The 27,787-nt window shown below is 49.0% G+C and overlaps 7 protein-coding genes across 8 annotated transcripts; 4 read left to right on the forward strand and 3 right to left on the reverse strand.

Annotated features, from left to right (window-relative positions):
- Positions 1-329: 329 nt before the first annotated feature.
- On the reverse strand, positions 330-1,046 carry ufc1 (ubiquitin-fold modifier conjugating enzyme 1). Its single transcript, XM_053874100.1, has one exon. It carries the CDS (start codon positions 979-981, stop codon positions 466-468), a length of 516 nt encoding a protein of 171 aa, XP_053730075.1. The 5' UTR covers positions 982-1,046; the 3' UTR covers positions 330-465.
- Positions 1,047-2,151: 1,105 nt separating this feature from the next.
- rnf224 (ring finger protein 224) lies at positions 2,152-3,625 on the reverse strand. Its single transcript, XM_053872213.1, has 3 exons — positions 3,572-3,625; positions 2,610-2,816; positions 2,152-2,508 (listed from the first exon to the last, which is right to left on the reverse strand). Exons 1-3 carry the CDS (start codon positions 3,623-3,625, stop codon positions 2,191-2,193), a joined length of 579 nt encoding a protein of 192 aa, XP_053728188.1. The 3' UTR covers positions 2,152-2,190.
- On the forward strand, positions 2,731-7,992 carry slc25a46 (solute carrier family 25 member 46). Its single transcript, XM_053874064.1, has 8 exons — positions 2,731-6,151; positions 6,231-6,273; positions 6,333-6,390; positions 6,448-6,525; positions 6,588-6,688; positions 6,774-6,830; positions 6,966-7,023; positions 7,092-7,992. Exons 1-8 carry the CDS (start codon positions 5,899-5,901, stop codon positions 7,728-7,730), a joined length of 1,287 nt encoding a protein of 428 aa, XP_053730039.1. The 5' UTR covers positions 2,731-5,898; the 3' UTR covers positions 7,731-7,992.
- wdr36 (WD repeat domain 36) lies at positions 7,823-14,919 on the forward strand. Its single transcript, XM_053872214.1, has 23 exons — positions 7,823-7,835; positions 8,405-8,682; positions 9,068-9,095; positions 9,163-9,263; positions 9,334-9,451; positions 9,510-9,642; positions 10,557-10,611; positions 10,672-10,804; positions 11,090-11,265; positions 11,346-11,466; positions 11,610-11,675; positions 11,733-11,822; positions 11,893-12,035; positions 12,228-12,345; positions 12,408-12,573; positions 12,830-12,938; positions 13,081-13,160; positions 13,370-13,477; positions 13,543-13,774; positions 13,849-13,965; positions 14,025-14,106; positions 14,165-14,352; positions 14,412-14,919. The coding sequence occupies exons 1-23, from the start codon at positions 7,823-7,825 to the stop codon at positions 14,559-14,561; spliced, it is 2,805 nt and encodes a 934-aa protein (XP_053728189.1). The 3' UTR covers positions 14,562-14,919.
- hsdl2 (hydroxysteroid dehydrogenase like 2) lies at positions 14,526-18,985 on the reverse strand. The gene is made up of 11 exons (XM_053874065.1): positions 18,875-18,985; positions 17,802-17,965; positions 17,635-17,733; positions 17,455-17,569; positions 17,290-17,393; positions 17,121-17,219; positions 16,868-17,062; positions 15,924-15,995; positions 15,705-15,851; positions 15,513-15,641; positions 14,526-15,447 (listed from the first exon to the last, which is right to left on the reverse strand). The coding sequence occupies exons 1-11, from the start codon at positions 18,889-18,891 to the stop codon at positions 15,332-15,334; spliced, it is 1,257 nt and encodes a 418-aa protein (XP_053730040.1). The 5' UTR covers positions 18,892-18,985; the 3' UTR covers positions 14,526-15,331.
- Positions 18,986-19,097: 112 nt separating this feature from the next.
- LOC128764359 (molybdopterin synthase catalytic subunit) lies at positions 19,098-21,978 on the forward strand. Of its 2 annotated transcripts, XM_053874102.1 has the most exons (5): positions 19,487-19,608; positions 19,676-19,918; positions 19,982-20,138; positions 20,233-20,356; positions 20,437-21,978. In XM_053874102.1, exons 2-5 carry the CDS (start codon positions 19,804-19,806, stop codon positions 20,506-20,508), a joined length of 468 nt encoding a protein of 155 aa, XP_053730077.1. In that variant the 5' UTR covers positions 19,487-19,608; positions 19,676-19,803; the 3' UTR covers positions 20,509-21,978. The 2 variants fall into 2 exon arrangements, 1 of the variants encoding a protein (XP_053730077.1); XR_008415742.1 differs by lacking the exons at positions 20,233-20,356; positions 20,437-21,978 and adding an exon at positions 19,098-19,164 and having other exon boundaries at positions 19,982-20,220.
- Positions 21,979-22,350: 372 nt separating this feature from the next.
- Positions 22,351-27,659, forward strand: ugcg (UDP-glucose ceramide glucosyltransferase). Its single transcript, XM_053874068.1, has 10 exons — positions 22,351-23,034; positions 23,527-23,668; positions 23,729-23,831; positions 25,504-25,605; positions 25,679-25,791; positions 25,867-26,045; positions 26,118-26,204; positions 26,281-26,388; positions 26,474-26,552; positions 26,627-27,659. The coding sequence occupies exons 1-10, from the start codon at positions 22,937-22,939 to the stop codon at positions 26,795-26,797; spliced, it is 1,182 nt and encodes a 393-aa protein (XP_053730043.1). The 5' UTR covers positions 22,351-22,936; the 3' UTR covers positions 26,798-27,659.
- Positions 27,660-27,787: the final 128 nt, after the last annotated feature.

Genomic DNA, 27,787 nt, shown 5'->3' on the forward strand with positions numbered 1-27,787 from the left:
AAACAGAATGGACTTCAGTGAGAGCTAATTCAGTCCTCCCATTACAAACGGTTTTCTTCAGTTAAAATTAAAACCTTGTCACAGAAAAACCACTGCTCTGCATGGACTACTGTGATCCTCTCCTCAATGCATCAACAAAACACATCTCTCATGCCTCTAGCTGGTCTAGAACTCAGCAACACCTTAGAGAAGACTTGGAGATCACAATTCCTGACTCACTCCAGGGCTCAGACTCAGAGATTCCAGGATCCACCTGACCCACGCACAGATCAGAACTTCAAGTAAAGACATCTGTCCTCCACTTGCATGACAAAATCTCAGAAAGACGATTTGCTTTTTAACATTTTATTGGTGAGCAGCTGTCACTCGAGACCACTCTGACGTCATACGGCAGGCGACTCCTCCGCTACTGTCAGTTCAAACAAGACACGTGGTCTTGCAAAAAAAAAAAGTGCCCCCTACATTTCAGTTCTTAGCTTCTCCTGACCGCTGGTCCTTGTGGACGACCAGACCTTTACTGACCAGGTCAGGAACTTCCACTGCGAGCCAAGGTCCGAGGCCCAGAGCCATCAGGTGAGCCAGTCCAAAACGAGGCGCATTCCTGGCCCACAGCGGGGCGAAGTGTTCTGTCAGGCAGATCTTGCCTCCACGGTACATCTTGGCTGTCTTCCCGTCCAGTTCCGGTAACGTCACCTCGGGCGCGGTGTTCGGGTACGTCACCGGGATGTCGAACTCCAACCGGAACTCGTAGCGCAGCAGTTCGTGAATGTACCAGCAGGTTCCTGTCCAACGGGTCCCGTCGGCATTGGACTCGAGACGGAACCAGTCGTTGTCGGCCTCCTTGTTCTGTTCCACGAACCGGATCAGCACCAGGTACTCCTCCTTCAGCCTCTGCGGCCACAGCGCGCGCTCCCGCGGGCCCGCGTTTGTCTTCAGCAGAGGGATCTGCGCCACTGTGCGGCGCGTCTTCTCGTCCGCCATCAGGAACCGTTCCGTCTGCGGCTCGGTTCGGAGAGAGGGGCGACTGACGACTTCCGCTCTGACACGTCAGCAGAACGCGATCACGTGTTGACGTTTCCGGTTTTATTTTCAAAACAAAGGCATTGGAGAGGGGCACGAGGGTACTTTGACCTTAATCCTTCGCTCAGGAGGAATTCTGGCTTGTTCAGGTCAAATCTCCAGAACGGGAGTTAACTGTGAGTTTAATCAACCTAGAGTCCAAGTTGATCCGCAACCCATGTCTGAGGACGTCAAAAGCTCCCATGAATGGAACACAGACTACACGACTCACCATGGCAACACGTGAAACAAAAAAAAACCATTGGAAACATTAATAGATTGTTCATGCAGAAAGTCAAAACATTAAAGAAACAATAATGACCGTGTCAATGTTTGTGTTAAGTAGAGAAAATCGTTACATCTTGAAATGTTTGAGACACAAAACGGATTTGACTGTAACAGAAACGAAATATCAAAATACATTAAGGCATAACTGAATCACAAAGAAGTGTGAGTACCATTGTATACTGGCATCAGGTATCAGTCCGATACCAAGCTTGAGCACTCTGGTCACCGATAACACTGAACCTGATACCACTTTACAGCATCATAAAGTTTTTCAGTTTATGACAATCATGTTGAACTTGTGACCATTGTGCTAGAAAAACACACTGAGGAGTTCAAATAACAGATTATTCATATGCAACAATTCAAATTCTAAGTAACTATGTGTAATGGTGAAAGGACTTGATATCGGTGAGTACTCCGGAGTCCTCATGAAGCAGTGCTCACAGAAGACAATGTAATTTTAGCCGAGTCCCACTGCTAAGTCTTGTCATCTACTGCAAAGGACTTTTTACTGGTTGCCTCACATTTTGCTGGAAAGGTTTTCAGATTTTTATTGAATTATTTCACTCTATGAAGTCTCCAGACACATGGAGAGGTCACATCTGAAAGGGGAACAGGCAGGTGTTTTAAACGTACAGCGAGGAGGCACGAGAAGTGTGATTTGTTTTGGTTGTGGACGTCAGCTTCCCACTATCGTGATCACTGAGCCTGACTTTCAAATGGAGAACCAGCGTTGGAGGTTAAACTGACCTGGGTGTGTGGTTTATCCAGGCCTGAACCTGAAGCCTCTCAGCATTGCTCTGGATTGCCATCTGTGCATGTCCCATCCACTAGCCACACCCACTAGACCCTCCCAGGGCAGCCGGTCCAGCAGCAGAGCCAGCAGGCCATGAGGGGGCAGCAGTTTTTGTACCGTTGGAACCGTGGTTCAGCCAGACCTCCATGAGCCCATCCATCTTCTGTTGCCTCCTTCTCCTCCAACCACTTGGCATGTCTCGCTGCCTCGCCCTGTGCCTCCCCTCTGAAGATGGATGGATGTGCAGATGTGATGGTCTGCTGAGATTTGACTCCCAGAAACAAGGCCAAGTCCAGGTCCAGACAGGCTGCGCCACCTCTGGGCCGAGGAGTGTTTTGCCGGCACTGAGGACACGGAATCCACACCTGATGGAGGGCCAGTGCAAAAGAGAAGGAATGACCCTCAGCATGCAGGACAATACGAATTGTCTCTCGCTCTCACACAGCCCATGTGCTGGTGACGTCACCTGTTCATTGATGACAGCATCAAGTCTCTTCAGGCACATCTGGCAGAAGGCGTGGCCACAGTGCAGTCTGCGTGGTAACCGCGCCGCTAGGTCGTAGCTGCTGAAGCACACGATGCAGACCAAATCCTGACGTCTGGATGACAATATCATCTCCGAAGCCACCGAACAGGCAGGAGGCTCTTCGGCTCCTGTGGTGGTGCAGTTCACCTGGCATCAGTCAAAAACAGCTAATTTAGTTTGGCAACAAAGTTCACTCAGAAGTTCTCTTGTTCTTTTGTATGGGGAAGTGAGAATACTTCAAGCAGAAAGGTGGGGTTGAACCCCAGAAACTGTGGCCACCTGGAGGTTCTTCCAGCATGAGAACTGCTACCCATCTTCACAGGTGAGAATATTCTGCTCCATCATCAGACAACGACCTTCATCTGTGCTCATCACACTCGATATCTCCCTCACTTTCTTCTTCCACATGCATCTAACTCTTCCTCGTGGGTTAGGGTTAGCTAACTTTTTTCACCTCCTCATCCACTTGCCCTATCTCTCTCTTTGTGACCTGACACTCTTCATCACTGCCATACTCTTCCTTCTCTCGTGTCTGGTTGTTTCATCCTGATCGGTGCAGCAGAAATACATGGCGACAACTTTCCTGAACTCAGGTCACATGATCCTCCCCAAGAGCTCTTGAGCAAGAGTGAGTGTTACATGGCATTAAAATAAGCAGGCAGTAGATATGTAGTTCTTACCTGTTGTGACATCACTTCCTCTTTCTGTCTTGTTTTCCTTGACGTTTCGCGCACTCTGAACTATTTTTGCAACTGGTTTGGTCAGCAAGGATCCTCATCAATTATTAAGTGGCTCATCAATAATGAATCCCAATGTGTGTATGTGCGCTAGACGATACACCTGCAGCACTCCCCCGTGGCTTCCTGCCGTGGACAAGAGATGTGGGATGATGGAGTCATCACCTGAGACATGGGGAGAGTCAGGCACACCCTGCTGCTGCTGTGGCTCTCCAGCATAATTCCACAACAAAACTGTGTAGTAGGAGATGTCTGACCAGGGGTCACGTACGAACACGCAACTGACAACTTGGACTGCTGAACTTCAAATACACCAGGCTCCTTGGAAAAAGGAAAAAATAAATAAATAAAAGTAGTGATTGGCTTATGAGGTTTCATGAAACTTTTTTTCTCAGAGTCCAATAGATGGCACTCTCTGCTCTCAAGTCATTGGATATGAGCGCTTTCGCTGAAACCTCACATCCCTTTTCAAACAGAGAGCACCACCTGCTGGGCTCTGAAAATGAGGACACCGTTAGATGAAGCCTTGTCAGCCCATTAAATAAAAGACACTGTGAGACCAGAAAAATGTCATCATCTGTTCCATTGTCACTTTTGTTTAGGTGGAACCTTTCCTGTTCTGACACACTGATACACACTTGTCATGTAGATCAGGTTGGGTCGGGGCAAGTGCTTCAGTGCGACCGCCCACACTGGGGACCAGGTCAGGATGAAGGTGTGAGAAGCAGAAAGTCTCCACTATGCCACCGGAAACGAGGCCCATGTCAGCTGTGTGGCGTGATGAACATGAAAATGTTAAAGAAACAGGGGGTAAAGAGCAGGACTGGGGGCACGTTGGTTTCCCGACCTCACTCTCAGGAGGAACAATGAGGAACACAAATCTCTGAGCCATCAAATGAACATGGAATGGTGGCATGGCACTATTTCTGGATGTTATGAAAGCATTTAACTTTTGGGTGGTTTGTTTGTTTATTTCTGGACATGGTAATGATGATACACACTCCAAAGGCACGAGTCGCCAAGTGCCCTTTGTTATTCACTGGTGTGGCAGAATCATTAGCGACAACTGTTGAGAACTTTAAAGGACTGAACATCGACAACCCTCAAATAATTCAAAGCCATTTTCAAATGAAACTACATTTTTGTTGTCCACAATGTGTTTCATTTTAAAATATTCCAATACATGACAAAAAAAAGATTGGTCCTTCTGGTCCTTGTGATGAGAAGAACGCCATTGACAAATAATAGCCACAAATAATTGACAATAATCTAAATCCTACTTTTTTTTTTTTTTTTTTGTTTCTTACAGGAATATTGTAAACAGATGTTTCTGGTGTGGTCCTGAAGCTTGGGGAAACATTTTAATCGTTTCTAGAGTTAAGTTAATTTGTTCTTTATTTCTCAGGAAAATTGTTGTGTCATGTTCATTTGCAATGACCTGTTTTCAGTCCTTCAGTATTTGAGTTTTTCACACTTCTTGACAATAATTTTGCCATAACAACAAGTAAAAGAGGAGGAATACTGCAACCTTGTGGAATGCCTTGTGAAACGCAGCTATTAATATATGTGCGTGTGTATCATCGTAATCAAACCAAAAAAAATAAACAAAAAAAAAATCCAAACCTCTGGAAAGTTTCAATAATAATGCCTTTGGAAAACCTTTGGAGCCTTTGGAGACTTAGAGACATTATAGACTGCATACTGCGTATTTTTGTGCTTCCCCAAATTGCAAAAATAAGATTTTTTTTTTTTCTCCTTTCTCAATCCACATTCATCAATTCTTTCACTAAAGTTCATAATTCCCTTTTCTAATTTTCCTCATTTTGAATTAAAGATATTCCCATTTCAACATTTTTATGTCAGGAGACGCATTATGTCTACAATTAAAGATTTGATAAAGTCAATAAAGGTGTCCTGTCATGTCAATCAGGTACATAGGGGGCGGGGACTGCCGTAAAGAGATGTTGTTACAGACCACGAGAGTGATTGGAAAAAGGAGTACGGGAAATAAAAGGAACCTACGAGTCAAAGACCTCTGGACTGTTTATTGAATAACCTCACTTTACTTGTCCTTTAAAAAAAACATCACTCGTAGAGAGCAGTATGATGTCCTTGTCGAGTAGCTGTAGTGACGTCATTGACTCTTCGACAATCCCGCACATGCGCAGAACCGACACTATCACTTTTCCCAGACCTTGTACTGACAGCTACCTCCACCTGCCGTCCGAGGATTCGCAAATTCGTCTTCTGCCGTCGTCCACTGCGGCCTGTTTTAACTGACTTGTATGCATGAATGAAGACAGATACATGTTTTACACGTACGGTGTATAGACAGAATTCCAATGTTGTTTTATTTTTAAAAGACTGTCGCTTGAGGTACTGATGTGACGTCAGTAGTCAGCTGCCGGATATCAAACACACGAACTTCCGGGTCACAAGTGAAGCGAGATCAGAGCTCCCAGATCTGCAATCGCGTCTCGTCCTGACCTCCAATGGCCTCCAGGCGGCCTGAGAGCTTCGATGGCCTCAGCTTTCGCGGGCGTGACGACCCGCTATACGGAGCCGGATACTCCGCGAGATCAGCGGACTCGCACCACCTTCACTGGGTGACCACCCCGCCGGACATACCCGGTAGTCGCAACCTGCACACGCAGGACCGAAGCCCGCTTTACGACGACCCGCTGTCGGAGCACGTGACTCCCGGGGGAGGTGGCGAGGCACCGCATCCCGGCGGGGTCCCAGCAGGTGGGTTTTGTAGGTGCTGGACAAGTATGGCTGGGGTCACTGGAGGGCATGATTGTGACTCTTGTGTCGATCGTTGCAGATCAGCTCAACAAGTTTGTGGGTTTCGGGATTGGACTTGTCAGGTGGGTTTTCCCTCTAAGGAAGGTTCGTCACGACCGTGTGAACGTGTGTGTGTGTTTAGTTTGTTTACAGAGAATGTCCTCGCTCACCCATACATCGTCTTCCGAAGACAATGTCAGGTAACTCACACATAGACACACACATACCCTCTCTTTCTAAATGTCCGTTGTTCTCAGGTGAACTACCATGGACGTTGTTACCACCTGACTCCGTTCAGCGCCGTCGCTGTCATGTACAGCATCACGAAGACCCAGGTAATTCACTGGCCACTGTTGTGACTGTGCCTGGGTGTCAGCATGCGCTGTTGTTGTTTCAGGGGGTTCGGTCACTGTGGAAGGGAATGGGCAGCACCTTCATCGTCCATGCCGTCACTCTTGGAGCTGAGGGTGTGATCAGCGAGCTGACTCCGTTCCCACGGTGACCACACTCTCACTGAACCTTCGATAGCGGAGGGATGATGACGCAATGATTGTCCCTCTGACTTCTTGTCCCCCCTTTTCAGGGAGTTCCCACATCGCTGGAGTCTGAAGCAGGTGGCGGGTCACTTCCTGCTAAAAGGGTCAGTGCTGACGTTGATGCGGGTTGTTGTGAAATGACGGTGGAGATAGTGTTGATGATGTCAGTGGCTGTAATAACAGGCTTAATCCCTACAGGCCAAATTGACTTCTCAGATGTGCTGTGTCTGTGGTTGCAGGTTGTCTGCGATGGTGGCGCTGCCGTTTTACTGCTCCAGCCTCATCGAGACAGTCCAGGTCTGACTCTTGTTGTTCGCACATTTGTTGATTCCTGTTACCCACTCTCCACTGCTCTTCTCCCCCAGAGCGAGATTGTGAGGGACGAGTCGGCATCGGGTTTGCTGGACTGTGTTCGTGAAGGATTTCTGCGGCTCCTGGGTGTTGGCGCACCTCACAGCCGACGTCTACTTCCTCTCAGCTGTTTACTGCTTCCTGCGGCACTGCACGCCTTGCTGCGTTACAGCGTGTCGGCCTGTGTGCAGCGCGGGGCACTGTGGCTTCACCAGCGGGTACAGCAGCGGAACAAGCCCACGGCGGGCCAGGAGCTGGGGCCTCTGGATGTCTACTTCCCAGAGTTGGCAGCTGCCTGGCTGGGTGCCCTCACTGCCGATGTGGTGGCATTTCCTCTGGAGACGGCGCTTCACAGGCTCGCTCTGCAGGGCACACGCACCATCATTGACGCCACAGATGGAGTGGTTGCCACCGGTAATGGAGGCAGCCCCCTGGTTCTCCCTGTCAACACACAGTATGATGGATTTTCTGACTGTCTGGCCAGTATACGCCGCAAAGAAGGCGTGGCGGGGCTGTACCGTGGCATTGGGGCAATGGCTGCGCAGTATACGGTCCACGCCACCTTGCTGGGGGCTGCCCATGCTCTGCTGAGGCTGCTGCTGCATTGCGGTGGGGGCAGCTTCAGAGGGACTGCTTCAGTTCCTGTCTACTGAGAGACTTTGTCTGGATGTTCGTCATGGCCTCCACAGCTGCCCAACAATAAACTCTTGTTCATATGTGTTCGTAAATAGATTGTTGTCCCCTCATGATCATCACAGGTGCAGGGGCTGTGGAAACCAGACCCCCATAAACTGTATAAAGTGTAAAAATGCTTAGTCGACTCATGGTCATGACTGCTGGAGTTCAGAATAAATTCACCCACTTATTTGTGTGTTAAGTATTATTTATTTTTAAATGAAAAGCATGAATATTAAATTTCACTAGCTGGATTACCTTTTGTCTTGGCTTCTTTGTTCATGGTTAATGAAGAAAGATTCAAGAATTTATCAGTCCATCTCTGTCAGAATCCTGCAGGCAGACAGCAATCCACAGTCAACTTTACCTGTGGTGTGCTGCAGGGTTCCTTTTCAGATCCCATTCTCCTTTCAATCTGCATGTTGACACACAGATTTGCTGATCCATAAATGATTCTCAGTGAGTGATTGCTGTCCTCCCTCAACAACTCCACAAGACAAAATCTGTATCACTTTTTGAGAAGAGCTGTAAAGTATTTCGTGTTTACGCCAATTTAATTGTGCTAGTATTTAAGTAGAGTAAAACACATGGTTTGTCCAAATTAGGGTGGCAGTGATACAGTATATCCTGAGTGCGCGGAACTCTGGTTCAGAGAAGGGGAGGCGGAACTTTCGCGGCCTGTCGCTGTTTCTAGTCGGACTGAGTTTCATTCACATCCATGTGCGCCGTGTGCTGCTGGAGTTGTTGGTGCGGACAAGAGTTCGGTTCTGGCGATTCGTGACAAACATGCCGGCCAGCAGTTCGCTTTTCTCGGGGTTCCGAGTTTTGGGTCTGTACTCGAACCACGTGCCGCACGCGCTCCGGTTCCATCAGAAACACCGCGAATTCTACGTGTCGACTTCAGTGGGGAAGAGCGTCCACACATACAACGTACGTGGGTTCAGTCTCGTGAAGCTGCTTGTTTACTCCGCAATCTTTTCGTTTTCCGATTCGTCATTCGGAGGCAGTTGGACCAGAACAGCTCAGTCAGGTCTCAGGTTAACAACATATCGAGGACCTCAGTGTTGGGGGCAGTGATTTTACTTGCATCGTATACAGTCCTTCACCTTTGCATTTAATCCTCTATATAAACATAATTTTCACTGAACGTTCCCTGCGAGTTTTACCGTATAATCCTGAAATGAATTGACTATATGTATTGCACAAATAAAACATATATTTACAAAAAAAACGTGACAGGTTCGTGAAATCTTTCCTCGGATCCTCGTTCACGGTGTGTGATTTTCTGCGTGACTCACGGTGCGGTCTGTTGCAGGTCTCTCGGCTGGGAATCGTCTCTGTCAGTAAGTGATGTCTCTTCATTATCAGTCAAACGTCCGCAGTGACATCTCATTGGCTGCTGTCCTCCAGGTAACAGCCTCCATGAGGAAATCACGTGCTTGGCAGCCGACAGGATGTTGGTGTTTGCTGCCACAGGCAGAGTGATCAGCGCCCTCGCCAGGAACAAGGAGGTGACTTCGATTTCCTCTTTGCGAATAAGAATGGCCGAGCTGTCAATCATCTGAGTGTCATGGTGAGCAGGTGGTGCAGCGGTACGACGCTCATCAGAAGGAGGTTCACCTACTGCTTCCTCTGGGGGATCAGTTGATCTCTGCTGACTCCAGTGGTGAGCTCATCGTATGGGACGTCCAAGAGGCTGGTGAGTGGAGCAAGGGCTGGTCAACTGAGGACCACTTACCCATCATGCTTTGTTGCAGAGATCTACCTGAAGCTGCAATTTGAGCCGACCTCATTTGACCTGTCCGCCATGACGCACCCATCCACGTACCTGAACAAGGTGCTCCTGGGAAGTTCCCAGGGTGCACTGCAGCTGTGGAACATAAAGACCAGGTGAGTGGAGTGTAGAGTTGCTTCGGGACTCTCCAGAAGCCAGGTGTAGTGCTTTCTATTAACTCCTCCGGAGGGCTCTTCCTCGGGTAATGCAGACACTGCGATAGATCCACAAGCCAATGGAATTTCAAGAACTGGCTGCATGGTGTTGCCAAATCTTTAAAGTATGTATTGAGTGGTATGATTCTAATGACCCAAAAGCAGAATCTCCCCTCCCACTCTTGCTGGTTTGTTCTGATGCTAATGTGGATAATGTGTCTCCCTCCTACATGTGACAAAAGCGCAGGCCATATTTGTATCATGCAAGGCCAATTTCAAGATCCGCAGTGGCCAGCAAAGTGCAGTTAAGCTAGTGCATGAAGTTGGTGAGGCTGTGTAACACTCTTCTTGTTTTTGGTCTTGTGAATCCAGCCCCAGACACACACCAAACACGGTTTTTGAGCCGCTTAAAAAGAGTGAATGCAAAATGCACGAATGACTCGCACCAAATGGGATGAGCCGCAGTTTTGGTCATGTTGTACTTGAGATAGTGGTTCATACAGGAAATTTCAAAATATTGTGTGAGATTTTGTGTTTAACTTTGAAATACAGACAACAGTGTTTTTTGCTTTTATTTAACCAGTGTTAAACACAAAATCACTCTATATTGTGTCGCTTAGTTGTTTTGGTCTCATTCACTGCGTCATCAATATGGCTGCGTTGCAAATGTCACGTGTTTCAGTGAACTGATGACAAGCTCCATCGCGTCCTGCACCGGGTGGAAACCGCGACTGTTTATGATGTGATATAAAGGTGGCTCTGGTTCAGTCCACTGGGCTTGGTCTTCAAGTCACCGGTCCTCTTTGACTGGGGTTGACCCCACAGGTTTTGCTGAGTCATGCCAAATGAGCTTAAACTTCTTCTTCTCTTGTCAGCACGTTGTTGTTCACGTTCCCGGGCTGGTCAGCAGGGGTCACTGCTCTGCAGCAGGTAAGTCCAGACATGCAGCAGTGCAACTTACCATCATGCCTGACTCTGTCTCATCAACAGACCCCAGCCGTGGATGTGGTGGCTATCGGCCTGGCGACGGGACGCGTTGTCATCCACAACATTCGGCTGGACCACACGTTAATGAGCTTCACTCAAGACTGGGGACCAGTCACGGCACTTGCTTTCCGAACAGGTGCCTCACAATCGTCATCATCACATCTGTTCCTCTGTTCACCGCACCATATAGCTACTTCTCATCACCTGTAACCCTAACTCTGTTCATCACCTCCACCTCTTCATCTCCTCATCATTTCTTCTTTTTCATTGTCTCCTTCATTCTTTCTCAATCGCCTGCTTCTCTGCTCCTGTTTTTTTCCGCTTTTCTTCATCACCTCCTCTTTTCATCTCTCTCCATCAACACGCCCTCTTCTTCACGCCTTCTCCTTACTGTCTGTCATCACCTGTCCTCTCCCTGAAGATGGACCTCCCATCATGGTGTCGGCAAGTCCTCAAGGTCACCTGGCATTCTGGGATTTGGAGCGTCAGCAGCTTGTTGCTCAGCAGAGAAACGCTCACAACTCCTCTGTTGCCGGGGCCACCTTCCTGCATGGAGAACCTTTGTTGGTGACAAATGGAGCAGACAACGCCCTCAAGGTCGGTCTCCTCCTCACCTCCCCTCACCTCACCATCCCTCCCAGCTGCTCACAAATGCATCACACTATCAATATGTCCAGGTGTGGATCTTTGACCAGGAGGGCGGCGGAGCCAGGCTGCTGCGGTGTCGCCAGGGTCACAGTGCCCCACCCACAGCTATAAGTCACCATGGCAACGATGGCAAGAACATTCTCAGTGCTGGTGAGTGTATATTGGTGAGATACGGAAGCAGAGAGCCTGTCTGGCCTGAGATTCCTTTGACCCTTGGTCATGTGGGAGTTCATCTGTTGGGACGGATAACAACACTGTTGATGGACAGTTTGAGTGACAGATTCCTCCTACAGGTCTGGATGGGACACTGCAGTCGTTTTCTACTGTGCACGACCGATTCAACAAGAACCTGGGGCACGGTAACAAACGCACCTTTGAACATTAACATCACTAGACAACACATGCATTTGTACTAGGCTCCGTCAATAAGAAGAAGGAGAAGAAAAGAGGGCGGAGTCTCTTGTATGAGGAGCTGCGACTGCCTCCGATCACAACGTTCGCATCAGGTGTGACATCAGATGACATGGCTTCTGTCTGTTCTCTTACTGATGGATGACTCTCCTCTGTGATCGACAGCTGTGGCTCATCAGTCAGATTGGGACGGGATTGTTGCGTGTCATCGCGGTCGTCTGGCGGCCACCACGTGGAACTATCAGCGGTGCACCATGGGAGCTCATCACCTGAAGTGTGGGGGTGGTCCTAAAACCTCTGTTGCCACGGTAACCACTTAATGAGATTGGTGTCCTCCCTCTCTGGCCATCACTAAGTTGAACACCGATAAAGATCCAGAGCAGAGCGCCAGAACTAAAAGTCCCGCCTAAACCCAGGGTCCAGTTGGAGGGAGCCGATGTTCTGGGTTCTCTTGTCAAATTGTCTTTGTACTGTAATCCTAACGGCACATGTGTTGGCAGGTTGTTGACATCACGTCCTGTGGAAACTTTGCTGTCATTGGCTCCTCATGTGGCCGGATCGATGTCTACAACTTGCAGTCTGGCCTCCACCGTGGTTGTTTTGGTGAGGACCACAGAGGTGAGTCGGCGTCTCCTCTGATGTCTCCTCACTCTCTGTGAAACTAACCCAGACTGTTGCAGCTCACTGCGGAGCATTACGGGGCGTTGCCACAGATGCACTGAACCAGCTGACCTTTTCCACCGCGTCTGATCACCTGCTGAAATTCTGGCACTTCAAGAATCGTCAACAGGAACAGGAGATGGAGCTGCCGGTGGCGCCTTCCAGCATGCTGCTGCACAGAGACAGGTAGCTTCGCAGTGACTCCCACGTCAAGTGACACGTTGAATGTGAGATGTTGTATCAATTCAGCTGCACGCCTGCTTTGCAATAACTGATTCCTGGACAGTGTTGAGCCTGGTGGATGCGGTGTAGCATCTCTCAATTAGGATGAGCCTCCAGAAACATCCGCCATGATCTTTGAAACAGAATCTGAGTGTAGTGCTGCTGTGATTCTGCCGTGACTCCAGGTGTGAGCGCTAACAACACAACTGTCTCCTCTCAGTGGCATGTTAGCGTTAGCGCTGGACGACTTCTCCTTGTTGGTGATCGATGTGGAAACCAGACGAATCGTAAGGAAGTTGGCCGGCCACCGTGGCAAGATCACTGGCATGGTGGGTGCTAATGCTAATGAACCTTTTCACTGCTCCCCTTAAAGCGTCTCATGAACACCTGTGGACCCCAACAGTCCAGAAGGTTCAGGATGTGGGCTCCATCTATTCACTATATAATATGATTAAATATGTTTGTTGGCAGACCTTCAGTCCGGATGGACGCTGGGTTGTCACCACGGCGATGGACTGTTCAGTCCGGACCTGGGACCTCCCATCTGGATGGTAAACAACACTGACCTCAGAGCTCAAACTACCACCTCCCCTTCTCCTTCTCTGCTCATTGCACTCTACCTCTTTCTCATCACTCATTCTGCCTGTCTTTCTCTATGCCTCACTCTATGTCTCTACCTCTTCTCCTTCTCATCTCCTCTAGCTCTACCTCTTCACACTCTCTGTTTTCTCTCACCAATGCCACTTATTTTCCTCCTTAGTCTGGTTGACTGCTTCCTGGTGTGCATGGCACCAGTGGCGGTGTCCATGTCACCGACAGGAGACTTCCTGGCAACAGCTCATGTGGACAGCATGGGGGTGTACCTCTGGTAAGAACTGATGCCATGACCCTGGTCTTGACTTGCAGCACCTCACTGCCTGGCCTCCTTCCCAGGACCAACAAGAGCCTGTGTGGCCCAGTGGGGCTCCGCCCTCTTCCAGCTGACTTCCAGCCTGCTGTGGAGCTGTTGCCAGGGGTGACTGAGGACGATGGCGAGCAGGAAATGACAGAGGTCACGGCGGATGACACATACCAGTCTGCGGAGCAGTTGGGGGCGGAACTTGTGACACTGTCTCTGATGCCAGAGTCTCGCTGGAAGAGTCTTTTGCACCTGGATGCCATCAAGGTGATGCCTCCTGCCGTGGCATCATTCACACAGGACCCAAGCTCACGTGCTTGTGTGTGTGTGGACATTTTCAGAAGAGAAACAAACCTACAGTGCCTCCGGTTGCAGCCACAGCGCCGTTCTTACTGCCCACTGTTCCTGGACTGACTCCCAGATTCGCCCCGCTGACAGAACCAGACCAGGAAGCTCAGGTAGATGTCTGTGATGACATGTGCTGTTTGGAAGCTGTCACATGAGTCGTATCTCTCAGTCAAAGCTGGTCAGTTGGGGAGTGGATTCACAAAGGTCCAAGTTCATCACCAGCCTGGAGGCAGGACTCAACTCTGGATCATGTGAGTGCAAAGTAAAGTTTCAGAAAGAAGGCCTAGTCAAACTAATGATGTTCATCAGACGAGGAGTCATGCCGCCTCCTGAAGGACTGCGGGCCATCTGCCGTCTCCATCGAGCTTGCTAGTTTGACCCCAGAAGGAGGTGGAGACAGCAGTCTTGTCCAGGCCTTCATTCAGATGATTGACTCCATGTTGTCCAGTGGGCGGGACTTTGACCTGGCCCACTCTTACCTGGCTCTCTTCCTGAAGGTGAGAGGAGTGACTCTTGTCTCTCTTGTTGCTGCTGTCGTGACACGCTCCTTTTCCAGGTGAATCTGCGAGCCCTGACTCAAGATGCGGACGCCATGGCCTCGCTACTAGGACTCTCGCAACGATTGGAGGCGCGCTGGGCGGAGCTGCGAGCGTCTCTGGACCAATCACTGTGTCTGTTGTCGTACATGAAGACATCACTGCTTTAGACTTTTATTGAACCATCAGTTGTTGATAAACATTGTGTGTCACGTTTAATGGCAACTCAGTTTTCCTTCACAAGTCATCACATCACACTGATCACATGATGCATCTAGAGTGGGGGTCAGGGGCCTCCCTTTCACACGGTCACTTCAGTGCCTTCCTTGAGAGCCTTTTGTGCGACCTCATGCATATTCATACGGCAACCACCAGTTTCTCACGACCTCCCTCCTCCAAAGTTTGTTCAAAGATTCTGGTTGGATTAGTTTCAACCAGGGACCCGGCTGCAGCATATCAATCAGTAATCCGGAGCTGGAGGAGGCAAGAGAGAGATTCAACCTGTCTCTTCATAGTTGAAACCAGAATTGCCCAAAACCATCGTCCCTGGTAAAACAAACCCAATCGAAACAGACATGACAGGTCCAGTTTAGATTAAAGACCAACTCTGAATCAGCCTCAATAACAATTGACTTCATTGTTGGGTGTCATGAGCCCAAATAACAAAGACCTGAATATCCTCTCCTCGCTGCTTGGGTTGGGGGTCGGTGGTTGCTGGGGGCAGACGTGGCACATCAGGTGAGAAAGCAGGTCATACACCAGAAGAATCCCAGGGTTGGGGTTGGACTACTTCAGTCGGCGGTTTGAGCTCTCAAAACAAGTTTGGGTGATTTGGATTTTAAGCGTCCAACTGACAAACACGCATTGGAGTGACCGTGTGTGAAGGGAACCGTGGAGTCACATGACCTCCGGCACTTGTGGTTGGCACCGGGGTGTGACCTCAGAGCTTGGCCTTGTTCATGCGGCTCATCAGTTTCTCCAGTTTGATAGCGAGCGTCATGTCTCCCTTGATCCGCAGCTTCCCTGCCATGAAGGCCATGGTGGGCTTCAGCTTGCCTGCAACACACACTTGTCACCTGCAGGTCCTGTATCTGCGCACCACTACAGCGGCAACAGCCTACCTGCGAACATCTTGGTGAAGTCGCCGGAGTCCATGGTCATAACAACGTCAGCCTTCTCAGGGGGCTGACCTCGGCCCACCTGACCGGAGCTGCTCTTCAGGTCCAGAAACCAGACCCCAGCGTGCTCTCCTGATGACATCGCAACATCAGTCAGCCATCACACGAGTCATTGAGTTGGCCATCATATCATACCTGACAGGTCGAACTGGTATACACCCTGAGTGGACTTGACTACTTCCTCATTGATGACACTGCGTATCACGTCGAACGTAGTTTCAATGGGTCCACCAGAGGGGGCTGATGCTGTAGATGATGGCACCTGGAAGGCTGGCGTCGCCCCTGGCAACAAGAGACAAGCGTGTTTTTATCAGTGGGCCAGGTGCAACAGTGGAGGTAGGGGAAGAGCAGTACCGTGCTTCTCTAAATGCTCCACCACGTCCTCCGGAGTCTCGTCCAGGAAAAAGTCAGGCAGTAGAGGATGACCTGTGAACCCAAAAACGAGCAGTGTGATGAGAGAAAGGGCTGGGACCAAATCAGAGCACACGTGGTCATGTACTGAAACACCAATTAACCCCTTTTTTGTTGGCCACAACAAGAATGAGGACCAACATCTGAGCAGAGGAGGAGAGAGCATCTCCACAGAAGCTCCTCAGTCAGGAGTGTGAGGTCACATTCTTCCACCATTACACTGCCTGACGTGTTGAAAGGCACGACTCGACTTTAGTCTCATGATCAGGTTCATTCAGGCTCTTAGCGTTTGGGATTGATGTCTTTGATCGGTTGAAACTGGAACAGAGTGTTTGCCTCTTTTTAGTGTTTTGAGCAAGGCGGCCATTTTGTAGATAGATTTTCCAAACATCACAAATGTTAGCGCTCGAGATTCAAGGATTGATTGGAGTGCGCAGAACCTGTGACTCGTGTCTGTGCTTGTGCAGGACGGTTGAGTGATGACGAGTCATTTCCATCTGACCAGTGACTCTTGAGCAAGGGCGTACACGGTTAAAGTTAAAAACACTGCAAAACATTCACAAAATGATAGGTGGTCTTTTACAATTTGTTGTTTTTTCATATATTTATGTTTGATGATCTCAGGAAGTGGACAAACCACCCAGGACAACTATTTCTCTTCTCCTGTTGGACACAATGGCAGAGAATTATACACCTAGGAGATATTTTATTAATTTATCGGAGGAGTTTTCACTTCCGCGTTTGCCGAACCAATAGACCAATAAAACATCTTCAGAGGTGTATAATTGTCGGCTGATGATTTTGCTGTATAAGCTAGACGAAGTGTGACCTTGATCAAGACACACTGGACAGGCATCGACGGCCCTGCAGGCTGTTAGTGTCCTCACCTGGCTGTACGGCGTACTGGTCAAAGTCCTGGACTCCGCGCTCCCTCAGCAGGTCCTCATCCACCACAAAGTTGCCGGTGAAGTCTGTGGGGCTGGTCAGGATGGCGTACGCAGCGTCAGCTATGATGTCGGCTTTCCGGCACTGTTTGCCAACTCCTTCGCCGCCAAGCATGTCCATGGCTGCCGTCTGGATGGCTGTAGGGACCGTGGTCAGCGTGGCCGGGAACAAAGCGAGGACAGCCAAGACACTCACCTGTTTTAGGCCAGAGGGCATTCACCGCAATTTGACCTCTGAACTCTTCAGACATCCCCAGGACGCACATTGACATTCCGTACTTTGCCATGGTGTACGCTGAAAGCAGGAGCAGCGTTGTTAGCGCCACCGTGGCAGCCAATCCCTGCTGTGCCAGTGTGTATGTCACCTGTGTGGTTTTTGAACCAGACGGGGTTGAGGTTGATGGGCGGGGCCAGATTCAGGATGTGGGGCGAGCGACTCTTGAGGAGGTGAGGGATCACCAGTTTGGAACTGAAATGCAAACCTGGTTAGAAGACCGCAGACTGCCAGACATCAGTTCACCCGGGCGTACGTCAGGTAAGTTCCACGCAGGTTGATTCCCAGCATCAGGTCCACCTTCTTCATGGGCGTGCCCAGAGTGCCTGTCAGGTTGATGGCACTGGCGTTGTTCACCAGGATGTCGATGCCTGTCAGTCATACGGGACAGTGACGACGTGCGGGGGGGCTAGGCACATAACATCAGCTGACTTACCTCCAAACGTTTCTAGAGTTTTCTGGACAGCTTCTCCAATCTGCTTCTCGTCCCGGATGTCCACAACACATGGTAGCGCCCTGCCGCCAGCCTCTTCCACTGAAACACACGCCTGTGTTTGTACAGAGCTTTCACGGCCCCATGATGCGCATGTTTGCAGCTCATACCCTCCTTGGCGGCGGTATAAATGGTTCCTGGCAGTTTGGGGTGAGGCTCCGCTGTCTTGGCAGCAATGACAATGTTGGCTCCATCTCTGGCCGCTTTCAGCGCGATGGCTTTACCGATCCCTCGACTGGCCCCGGTGATGAAGAGCGTCAAACCGGCGAGTTTTCTGAAACAGCACAGCAAGTCTGACTACCTCTTGCCTACGTTGAAGCATAGACCTGTTGTCGACAACAGCACCGCTAATATCAACTGTCCTTCAATGAACGACGAAATTTGTCTGCGTTCAAGTTGTGGAGAATGAAACGATGAAGGATTCAACATGCAACTCTGGGTGTTACCTATATAAAGGACACACAACTCCTGTCCATGACCTTTGCCCCCAAAGCTTCACACTGACAACGTGGTAATAAGAATGATACTGCATTATCGAGTGTCAAAAAGACTAATTTCACAGTAAAGGTCTTTTGAAAATTATGCCATGTGGATGTGTACATATTTCTCATGATATTTTGGAGAATACCTTAGGTAGATCTCTATGTCACTGCTCTAGACTTGAACTACAGGACCCCTGGAAGTCACCCAACACCCAACACCCAACCAAGGCTTTTACTTTGAAATACTGCATGAGTTCAAAGTTTCTGGGTGTCTTCCTGGGGACCAACGATTTGGATTTTTAAATCATATATTTATGTCTTATGTGTTTAACTTGGAGTGGTACAGGTGACGTCTGAACCCAGCAGAGAGACTACAACGAGGTTCAAATGTGTGCTTGATTGGTCGGACCTGCACCAGCCGGGCCCCTGGAAGGTTGTTTGATGACCCCTGCTGCTCACAATGGCGCTACTGTTGCGGCGGCGACGACAGTCGTTATACAATGACGCTGCAACCAGCGAAGTCGTCAGACATGAGACAATGACCCCTGTGGAACACCTCTTGCAGCGCTCGCGCTGACTGCTGCGCAGGTACATAAAACGGTTCTGACCCGGTAGTCCAGAGCGAAGGACCGACCGACTTCAGGGTCGCGCAACGAAGTCTATTGGTCTATTAGTTCGGGGGTCACGATGAATGGACTCACCCTGTGTTCGGAAGCATCGTTCAGGCAGGTTCGGGTTCAGACTTCCAGGCAACCTTTCACCCACTTCACGAGCTTGATCATAACCGGACGTGACCTAGATCAGTTTCCGCTTACGGTAAACATACAAAATAAAAGCCTCCGTTCAATTCCACAGCTTCCCTACGTTGCTGTGTGCTACCAGCAGGGGTCACTAGAGGTCGTTTGACACACACCGGAAAAGGAATGTCCACGAGCCAGATGTGACGTCATACCGAGCAGACGAGTCAACATCTGTCTTCATGAATGCCCAGGTGAGTTCTTCACATTAATACAGAAAGTTTCATTTGTCGCGACGCGACGTCACCATCTTCAAACCCGGGTTCCTCTGGCAGCGTGCGATTGTCTGAATAAACTTCTTACGTCGGTCCTGTTCCCTGTTTGCCTGCGCTGTTGTGTTTGCTTACTGTCACGTGCGTCAGCCCTCGCGCTCGTCTGTCAGCTGACGATAGAGACCTGAGAAAAGATGAGTGACACTGGATTGTTGTTCCTGTTGTGAGCTGCAGCTCGCGTCCGGCAGGTGTTACTACAGGTGTCTGTGTCAGAGGTTAGTGGTTTCACCTTGGCTCTCTCCAGGTGTGTGTCCTGTACTTCGCCAAAAGCTCTGAACTGACGGGGGTGAGGGAGGAGCGGCTTGTCGTCCCAACACCCACCAGCACCTGTGCTCTGTGGACCCTCTTGCTGCAGCGACACCCCAGGTGACCCTTCATTGCCCAAATCTTTACACTTGGAGCTAGTCATAATTCAAACCATGTTTGTGTGTAGGCTGTGTGTCCTGCAGGATCAGGTGGTGTTGGCGGTGCGACAGCAGTACGTTGCTATTGACGACCAGTCGGTGACGGTAGCAGACGGAGACGAGGTGGCTGTGATTCCTCCTCTGAGTGGAGGATAAGATGTCTTCCCCAGAGGGGTCAAGCTCAATGAAGCTGACCCATGACCAGCTGTCGCTGCAAGAAGTATATGAAAGTGTTGTCAGTCCTGCTTGCGGTGCAGTTTCGCTGTTTGTAGGTAGGTTTCTGTGTGTGTCACTGTTGTGGGTCTGTGTCCGTCTTATTCCATGTGTTTGTTTAGGTACCACTCGTGAGGAGCAGCTGGGTGGGAGCACGGTAGTTGGTTTGGAATATGAGGCGTACGAAGCCATGGTCCAATCGGAGTTTGCCAAATTGTGTGAGGACATCAGAAGGCGCTGGCCAAGTGTCCGGCACCTGTGTGCACACCACCGACTTGGGTTTGCACAATTTTTTTTTTTGTGAAACGTGTGGCAGAGCCCGATCCCCCAGCGAACTATCCAACAACACGGCCTTATCTGACTTTCTGTGCAGGTGGGTGGGAGTGGGTGAGGCGAGTGTTGTGGTGGCCATCTCATCTCCTCATCGTCATGACAGCCATAGTGCCATTCAACACTTTCTCAGCGAGCTGAAGGCCAAAATCCCCATCTGGAAGAAGGTCGGCTTCTCTAGTCTTCAGAGCACCGGAGCCCAAACCAGCTTTCCTCTGGTCTCACATCTGGTGTTTGTGTACTTCAGGAAGTGTACGACTCTGACGAGCAGCAGTGGAAGCAAAACGTGGAGTGTAGCTGGTCTGTCAACCATCATTGAGCGCACCTCAGGATCTCAAATTAAAGCACGTTTTTTTAAAGACTTAAATGTCATCCTGGTCAGTGTTATAGTTACTTGCTAGCTACTGCAGCTTGTAGCAACCCCTCATTTGTTCTGGAGGGGAGACATGGTGCAGGTTGGGTCATCAAATACTGACTCAACAAATCATCATTGGATTGGAAGAAGCCATGCAAAGAGCCAATCGTTTCAATCCAACTTGTTGGTGAAAGGCCTGGGCATTGTGTTAAGCCAGTGGATGGCACTGATCCGCAGTGTGCTTTGGTGACATTTCCAGCCTGTCACAGCCTAACCAAGTAAACAGAAGAGTCTGGTCTCCTGCAATCATTTGCTGTCTGCACCAGCTATGTTCCCTCATCTATAGAAAAGAAAACTGTCTGTTGGAGAGTTGCTCTGCAGTGCTGAAAATGTCACAGGTATCTGAGTCTCATGTAGTGTCTCTTCTTCTTCTCTTCCAAACGTCATCAGTCAGTGGGCCAACAGTTCATTTGTTTTGTGGTTATTTTAGCATTGTAAACCAGAATACCCCCAATGACAAAGCATCGTTCAGAAACAAATTCCTGGATCCCAATACCATATCTGTTGATGAATGCCTTCAAAAATTGATGGATCCAGATGGTGATCCGAATCACTCCCAAAATGTAATCATTTGTTCCTTGTCCCGTTTCACACATTTCCTGAAAACTTTCACTGAAATTCCTCCATAACTTTTCAAGTTATTTTGACCAAGCACTCATGGTCATGGAAAACACATTTTCTTTGGCGGAGGGAGCAATCTTATCTCTGAGCAAAGGTTCAACGTTGGTTCGAGTGTACTCTCTTGTGTGACGACATTTTCCTCTTTTTAAGATCTAGAAAAGGGCTGTTCGGAGAAATTTCAGAACGAATCTTGATTTTTTTTTTTTTCATGGACAAATAATGGCAGACTAGGGAAGGATACAAGGGTCAATGATCAGTCAAATTCTCACACACACTCAGCCGCACTCCCTCATTCAGCATTCCTGCATCTGTAAATAACTTCTTTATTACAAACAATGAATATTATTAATACTGTATTATAAATGCACAATTCCCATTAATTGTTCACCCCACAAAAGCCCAAATATTTTGCAACTTCACCTTAGGAGGATGCGGAACTCCATTCACTCTAGTGAAGTGTCGATAATCCACCAGCAGGCGGCAGTGTCGCTCGAGCTGAGCCTGTGTTTGTGTTGCTGGCGGAAACGACGAATAAAGAGAGTTACATGCCGGGTTATTGTTTTTACGACTAAACGACTAAAAATACCTTAGGATGCACATAATTATCTGCTGTGGAGTCTATTTTGATTTTTGTGCGATATAAAATAAAAACAATGCCCCGTACATGTCAGCCAATCACGACGCGTCTTTCAGCTAACGCGGAAGTGGTAGGACCGATTTGGCAGGGTTTAAAACTCCTTCATATATGCACATTTTCCCTGGTAAATTAATAAAAATGTTTATGGATGTCTTTAAGTGCCTACTGTGGAGACTATTGTGATTTCTTGCGCGATATTAAAGAAAATCAAAGCTCAGTACATGTCAGCCAATCACGACGCGTTGTTCCGCGGACTGTGTAGAAGAACGGACATAAACTTCGCAAACGATTCGATGACAAACATCGCATTTTGTGGAAATAAATGCTACGCATGTGGCATAAATAGCCTTGAAATCCTTTATTTCAATTTTCTCAGGCTCATTAAAACATAAAAAAGATATCGTATATGCAGGATGTGACGTCATCATCCCGCGGCTGGTAGGACACATTTGGTAAGCGGACACATTTGGTACCGACACCGGAAGCTACAGTTGGACTCACGTAAATGCTTAGGGTACACGACAGAGCCCACCTTGTCCGTTCCTTCCGAGTTGCTGAATGAGTGGACAAGCTATCACATCTAGCCCTTTGTCCATTGAAGGGAACAGAAGCGCACATGAGTGACAGAATAATCCTAAAGTTACCGCCCATGTGTTCAACGACACAGTCTAAAACCCTGTGTTTATTAACCTTCCAATGTACAAAGGGAAACGAACCAAACTGGGCCGTCATCAGTCAGAGGAACACCCGTGAGCACTTCAGTCTTTTACTTTGAAGTAAACAGGCACGAAGGTTTCCGTGCCGCCCCCGCCCTTCCCCCGATTAGTCAGCTGACCGTCCGTCGGCCGGTCTGCTGACTCCGAGACCCCCACCCCCCTACTCCTAAAGAAGCATAGCGCGGCTGGTCCCCGCGCCCTCCGCTCCCGGACCTCTCTCGGCGGCACCCGGATCCGTGGCCTGAGGCGACTCCCCCCCCTCTTCACCACGGCCTCTTTGATTGCTCCGAGGACGGTCGCTTCTGACCGTGTGTGATCGCGGACGACGGCGACCAGCTCGGAGGCCCCGATCGGCACCATGGAGCTGCTGGAGGTCGCGATGCAGGCGATGGCTGGGTTTGGCTTCATTCTGTTCGGCGTCCTCTGGCTGATGCATCTCATGTCCATTTTCTATGTGTAAGTAAAAGCTAAGCTAATTGGCTAACGACGCTGGTCCACTCTGTCGGCGGCTCCTTCACCGGCTATAGGTAGCGTGACGCTTAGTCAGGTGCTGGGGCGGTGTCCTGCTGCCCTCTCACCCGAGATTAGGGAACACCCGGTCATTCATGCGTCGAAAACAGAGCGAGGGTTAAGGTGTCCCATCTAAGGCCTGGGAGGAGACCCGGGACAGTCCTGAGGATTGACAGTGTAGATTAGGGCTCTCCTGACTGTCTGTCTGACTGACTGACTGACTGACTGACTGGCTGGCTAGTGATCCCCCATCCTAGCATCCAGGCATCAGCACTTGGACTTGAACCGCATAGCTAGCACCGCAATTAGATGATGCCTGAACCATGGAGCAGACAGGTCTGATGATGATGATGATGATGATGATGATGATGGTGGTGATGGTGGCATCTGGACATGGATTTGACTGATGATGTTGCACACCCCTGTCTAACCCTCCAGGAGGCTCCATCTCCACCGTAAGAGGTCAGAGGTCAAACCGTCATTCGTTCACTTGGGTGTTTCACTCCTCAAGCCTCTGAAGGGTGTCGACCCAAACCTGATCTCCAACCTGGAGACTTTCTTCACCCTAGACTACCCAAAGGTAAAAGTCATTTTCCCCCCACGCACTAGTCTGTACACTAACCTCACCCTTTTTTTCCAGTTTGAGATTCTGCTGTGCGTACAAGACCATGACGACCCAGCTGTTGATGTTTGTAAGAAACTTCTGGGGAAATATCCAAACGTGGACGCACGTCTTTTCACAGGTGAGAAACACTTCTCTGCAGTCCTGGCTTCTGACTCGCATACTCAACGGCCAGGGTTGCGTCCCTCTCAAAAAGCACCCAGAGGCTCTTAGTCAGAGCAAGTGTCCATGTGTGAGTCGTGAGATGAGAACCTCAGAACGCTGCTACTGTCAAGAAGAGGCAGAGGGCCGAGCGTAGGAGCACCAAACTCTCTTTATTGATTTTAACATAAATCTCTGACTCATTGCATCAGCGTGGTTCTGTTGTGAAGAGTTTTCAGACTGTGGTCAGACCATGAGGATTTCTTCATCGTATCTGATCTTCTTTCGTCACATTGCAACACTCCTTTGAGTGATGCTAAAATGTGCTTCACAAACACACAGAACAACAAGATGATTCATTAACTTCTACATTGTCCTACAAGTCAACCCCCCAACCCCCTCTGATGATCTGTTAATGAACCCCAGTCCCCATGATAAGTTGCCTGGGAGCAGACAGACCTGTGATCTCATGATGTCACTCATGATGACACCATCTCCCAGGGGCACAATGATTTCTGGATCATCTGAAGTTGGAAGGTGCCCCGTGCACGTCCGGTATCAGTGTGGTCACTCACAGTTATGTCAGATTGTTCAGCCAGCTCGGACCCTCAACAGTCTTCATGCCCACTTCCTGATGTTCTTTTTTCATGTTTGTCTTAAATACTTTGGATGGTCAAACATTTTTAAGTATCAGTGAAAGAAAATGCAAGTAAACAAAAATACCATCTTAGATGAAGGTTTCAATTATAAAGGAACAAAATCCAACCTAACCTGTGTGAAGTGATTCAGCTTGAGCACTGAGGTCTAAGGGATCTTGCTCAGCAGTGGAACTTTGCCACAAGGCCACATTTGTCTCTTGCTCATGGTGGAGTCCTGAACAATGTCCTCCACAGAGGCAGGTGAGCCTTGCACTTCTCTGGGTTTTTGAGACCTCTTGGATGAGGGGTGCTATGTTCTTGTTCTTCTATGGAGTCAGAAGGTTCCCGGCTTGTGGTTGGCTGGAGTCACAGAGCTACAGGTTAGGTTTAGATTTCTTTTTCATCATTCATCGTACTACTGCTTTTTTGTGAGTCACGGGGAGGTTTGAGCCTCTCCCCACTAATCTCCCTTCTACAGTTCGCCAGGCTGACCCACAACCATTCACACACATGCTCACACCTACAGACAATTTAGAGGACTCAATGACATCCAACAAAACCAGAATATACTCAAGCACGAGGACTGAGGTTACCTCAAGCTTCGACCTGCTTCCTGAACCTGCAGCCTTCTTGCCGTGAGCGTTAACCACGAACCCAGTGTGTGCCCCTCTAATTTGGATTTTGATTTCCATAATAATAAAAATCTTTAAAAGTGCATTTGGTGTCTGCTTGTGTTAACGTTGACTCATTTAAGCCTGTTTGATGATCTGAAATAGTTAAAAAGATATAAGGAAGGGGCTCTTCTTGGGTACTGTCAGAGCAGCGTTGTTAAATACTTTTTACTACCTTTAAAGTCACGTGAAGTATCTAGGCCTTGATTTTGTTTGACTCGGGGAGGGTTTGAGTCGGTCTTTGATTGAGACTGTGTCTGTTCTTACTGTGACTCGCCCATTTCTGGTCTTACGTCTTGGTTCCTGACTGGTCTCTGACACTGTCTATCTCACTGGTTTGCAGGTGGAAAGAAGGTTGGGATAAACCCAAAGATCAACAACCTGATGCCTGGGTACGAAGGAGCCAAGTACAGTCTGGTCTGGATCTGTGACAGCGGCATCCGAGGTCTGTGGCAGGACGGCTTCTGGCGCTGTTGGCGTCAGTGCTGCTTGCTAACACCTGCTGTGTCTCTTGACAGTGAAGCCCGACACTCTGACTGACATGACCAATCAGATGACGGAGAAGGTTGGTCTGGTTCACGGGCTGCCGTATGTGGCTGATCGCCAGGGCTTTGCTGCCACACTAGAGCAGGTGCAGGATGATGATCTTTGATTTTTATCATTATTGATAACTATAGACTGTAACATGATACACTATACCCGGCAGGTGTACTTTGGTACCTCCCACCCTCGTTCCTACATTTCGGCCAATGTAACAGGAATCAAGTGTGTCACTGGCATGTCTTGTCTCATGAGGAAAGAGGTTCTGGACCAGGCCGGTGGGCTGGTGGCGTTTGCCCAGTATATTGCTGAGGACTACTTCATGGCCAAGGCGATCGCTGACAGGTGCATGCTGACACGGATGTTGCTGCTGGTGCTGTGTAGACCCCGGGGGTAACTCTCTTTCTTTCCACTTAGAGGGTGGAAGTTCTCCATGGCGACACAGGTGGCACTTCAGAACTCCGGCTCTTATTCGATTGGCCAGTTTCAGTCCCGCATGATCAGGTGACCCAAGGACATGAAAGTGCTTCTGTGCAGCTGTCGCGTATCAGACCGTTTTAACTCCGCGTCTGCCCGGCAGGTGGACTAAGCTGAGGATCAATATGCTTCCTGGAACGGTATTGGAGCCAGTGTCCGAGTGCTTTCTGGCAAGTCTCATCATAGGCTGGGCGGTCCATTATGTGTTTCGGTAAGAGCTCCGCCCACTCCTGCAGCGCTGTCCCTGGAGCCTTCCATCAACTGTGTGTGTATGTTTGCGTGTGTGTGTGTGTCAGGTGGGACATGATGGTCTTCTTCATGTGCCACTGTCTGGCCTGGTTCATCGCTGACTACATCCAGCTCACAGGAGTTCAGGTTACACATCTGTTTTAAAAAGATTCTGCAGTTGAGGTCGATCCTCAGTTATCACTAACTTGGTCGTCCTGCAGGGCGGCGCTCTGTGCTTCTCCAAGCTGGACTTTGCTGTGGCCTGGTTCATCAGGGAGTCGATGGCAGTTCAAATCTTCCTGTCGGCATTGTGGGACCCAACCATCAGCTGGAGGACGGGGCGGTACCGTCTCCGCTGTGGAGGCACCGCAGAGGAGATCTTGGATGTGTAGTTACCGTGACAACTCTTGGGAACAGACTGATACTTGTTTTTAGTGCGTGTGAGCGAGCGAGTGGCATGTTTGTGTGTGTGTGTGTGTGTGTTTTTATCTATTTATGTTCTTTTTGGTGCTAACTTTATTAAGGAACGACCAGCAGTCAGAATGCTTGTTGGCCAAAATGTTACAAGGAGAAATCGTCTGTTAGTGTGTTTTTGTTTTAAAATGCTGCTCTTGTTTCTACGCAACATGCTGGACCTTCTTTGTGTTCAGCTGTCCAATCCGAATGCTGCCTGTCTGTCATGTGACCTCTTGTTACCAGACGTTAAAAGCAATGGGACGCGTTTGATCGTGGAGTCAATTGGTGACCTGACAGAGGGGACGATGAAACTGTGAACTGTAACTGCTCTTTGAATCGTTGAAGTTGGTGGTAGCTGTTACCGTGACAACCATGAACTTTTGTCCATACATTTCAGAAGATTTTAATTTGTTAAAAAACATTTCACCTCGATTATGTGTGAGTTGTGACTTGTAAAAATGAAGTGCTGAGTCATTGTTCAGCTGGTAGTGACAAACAAAAGGCTGTTGCCGTGGAAAAACAACTCAGTATTGTGTTACATTTCATGACCCTGAACTCATCAAACGCACAGTGTGTTAAACATTTCAGAACTGTATGAGTGTGTTAGCTCTAGGTTATAGGTCATAGCCACATTGGGCTGGGTTGATGACATCACTTCCTGTCGGACGAGCCCCTGGGTTTTTTCTTACTGTTTTAATTTTTTTTTTTTTAATTTGTTCTTTTGTACCACTCATCTGTTGTCTGGACTGGCCAATCACAGTTCAACTTGGATTTGCCACAATAAAAGTTTTAACTCTGGGCGCGGCAGCGGACTGATCTGCATGCACCTGGTTTGTTGTTGAGTTGCCTCGACTTCACAGCACCTGACCAAACGGGCGACGCCCACACTAGTCTCCCGGGTCTCAGAAGGGCATTGAGTACAAGTG

The sequence above is a fragment of the Synchiropus splendidus genome, chromosome 8, assembly GCF_027744825.2.
Source record: "Synchiropus splendidus isolate RoL2022-P1 chromosome 8, RoL_Sspl_1.0, whole genome shotgun sequence".
NCBI lineage: Eukaryota > Metazoa > Chordata > Actinopteri > Syngnathiformes > Callionymidae > Synchiropus > Synchiropus splendidus.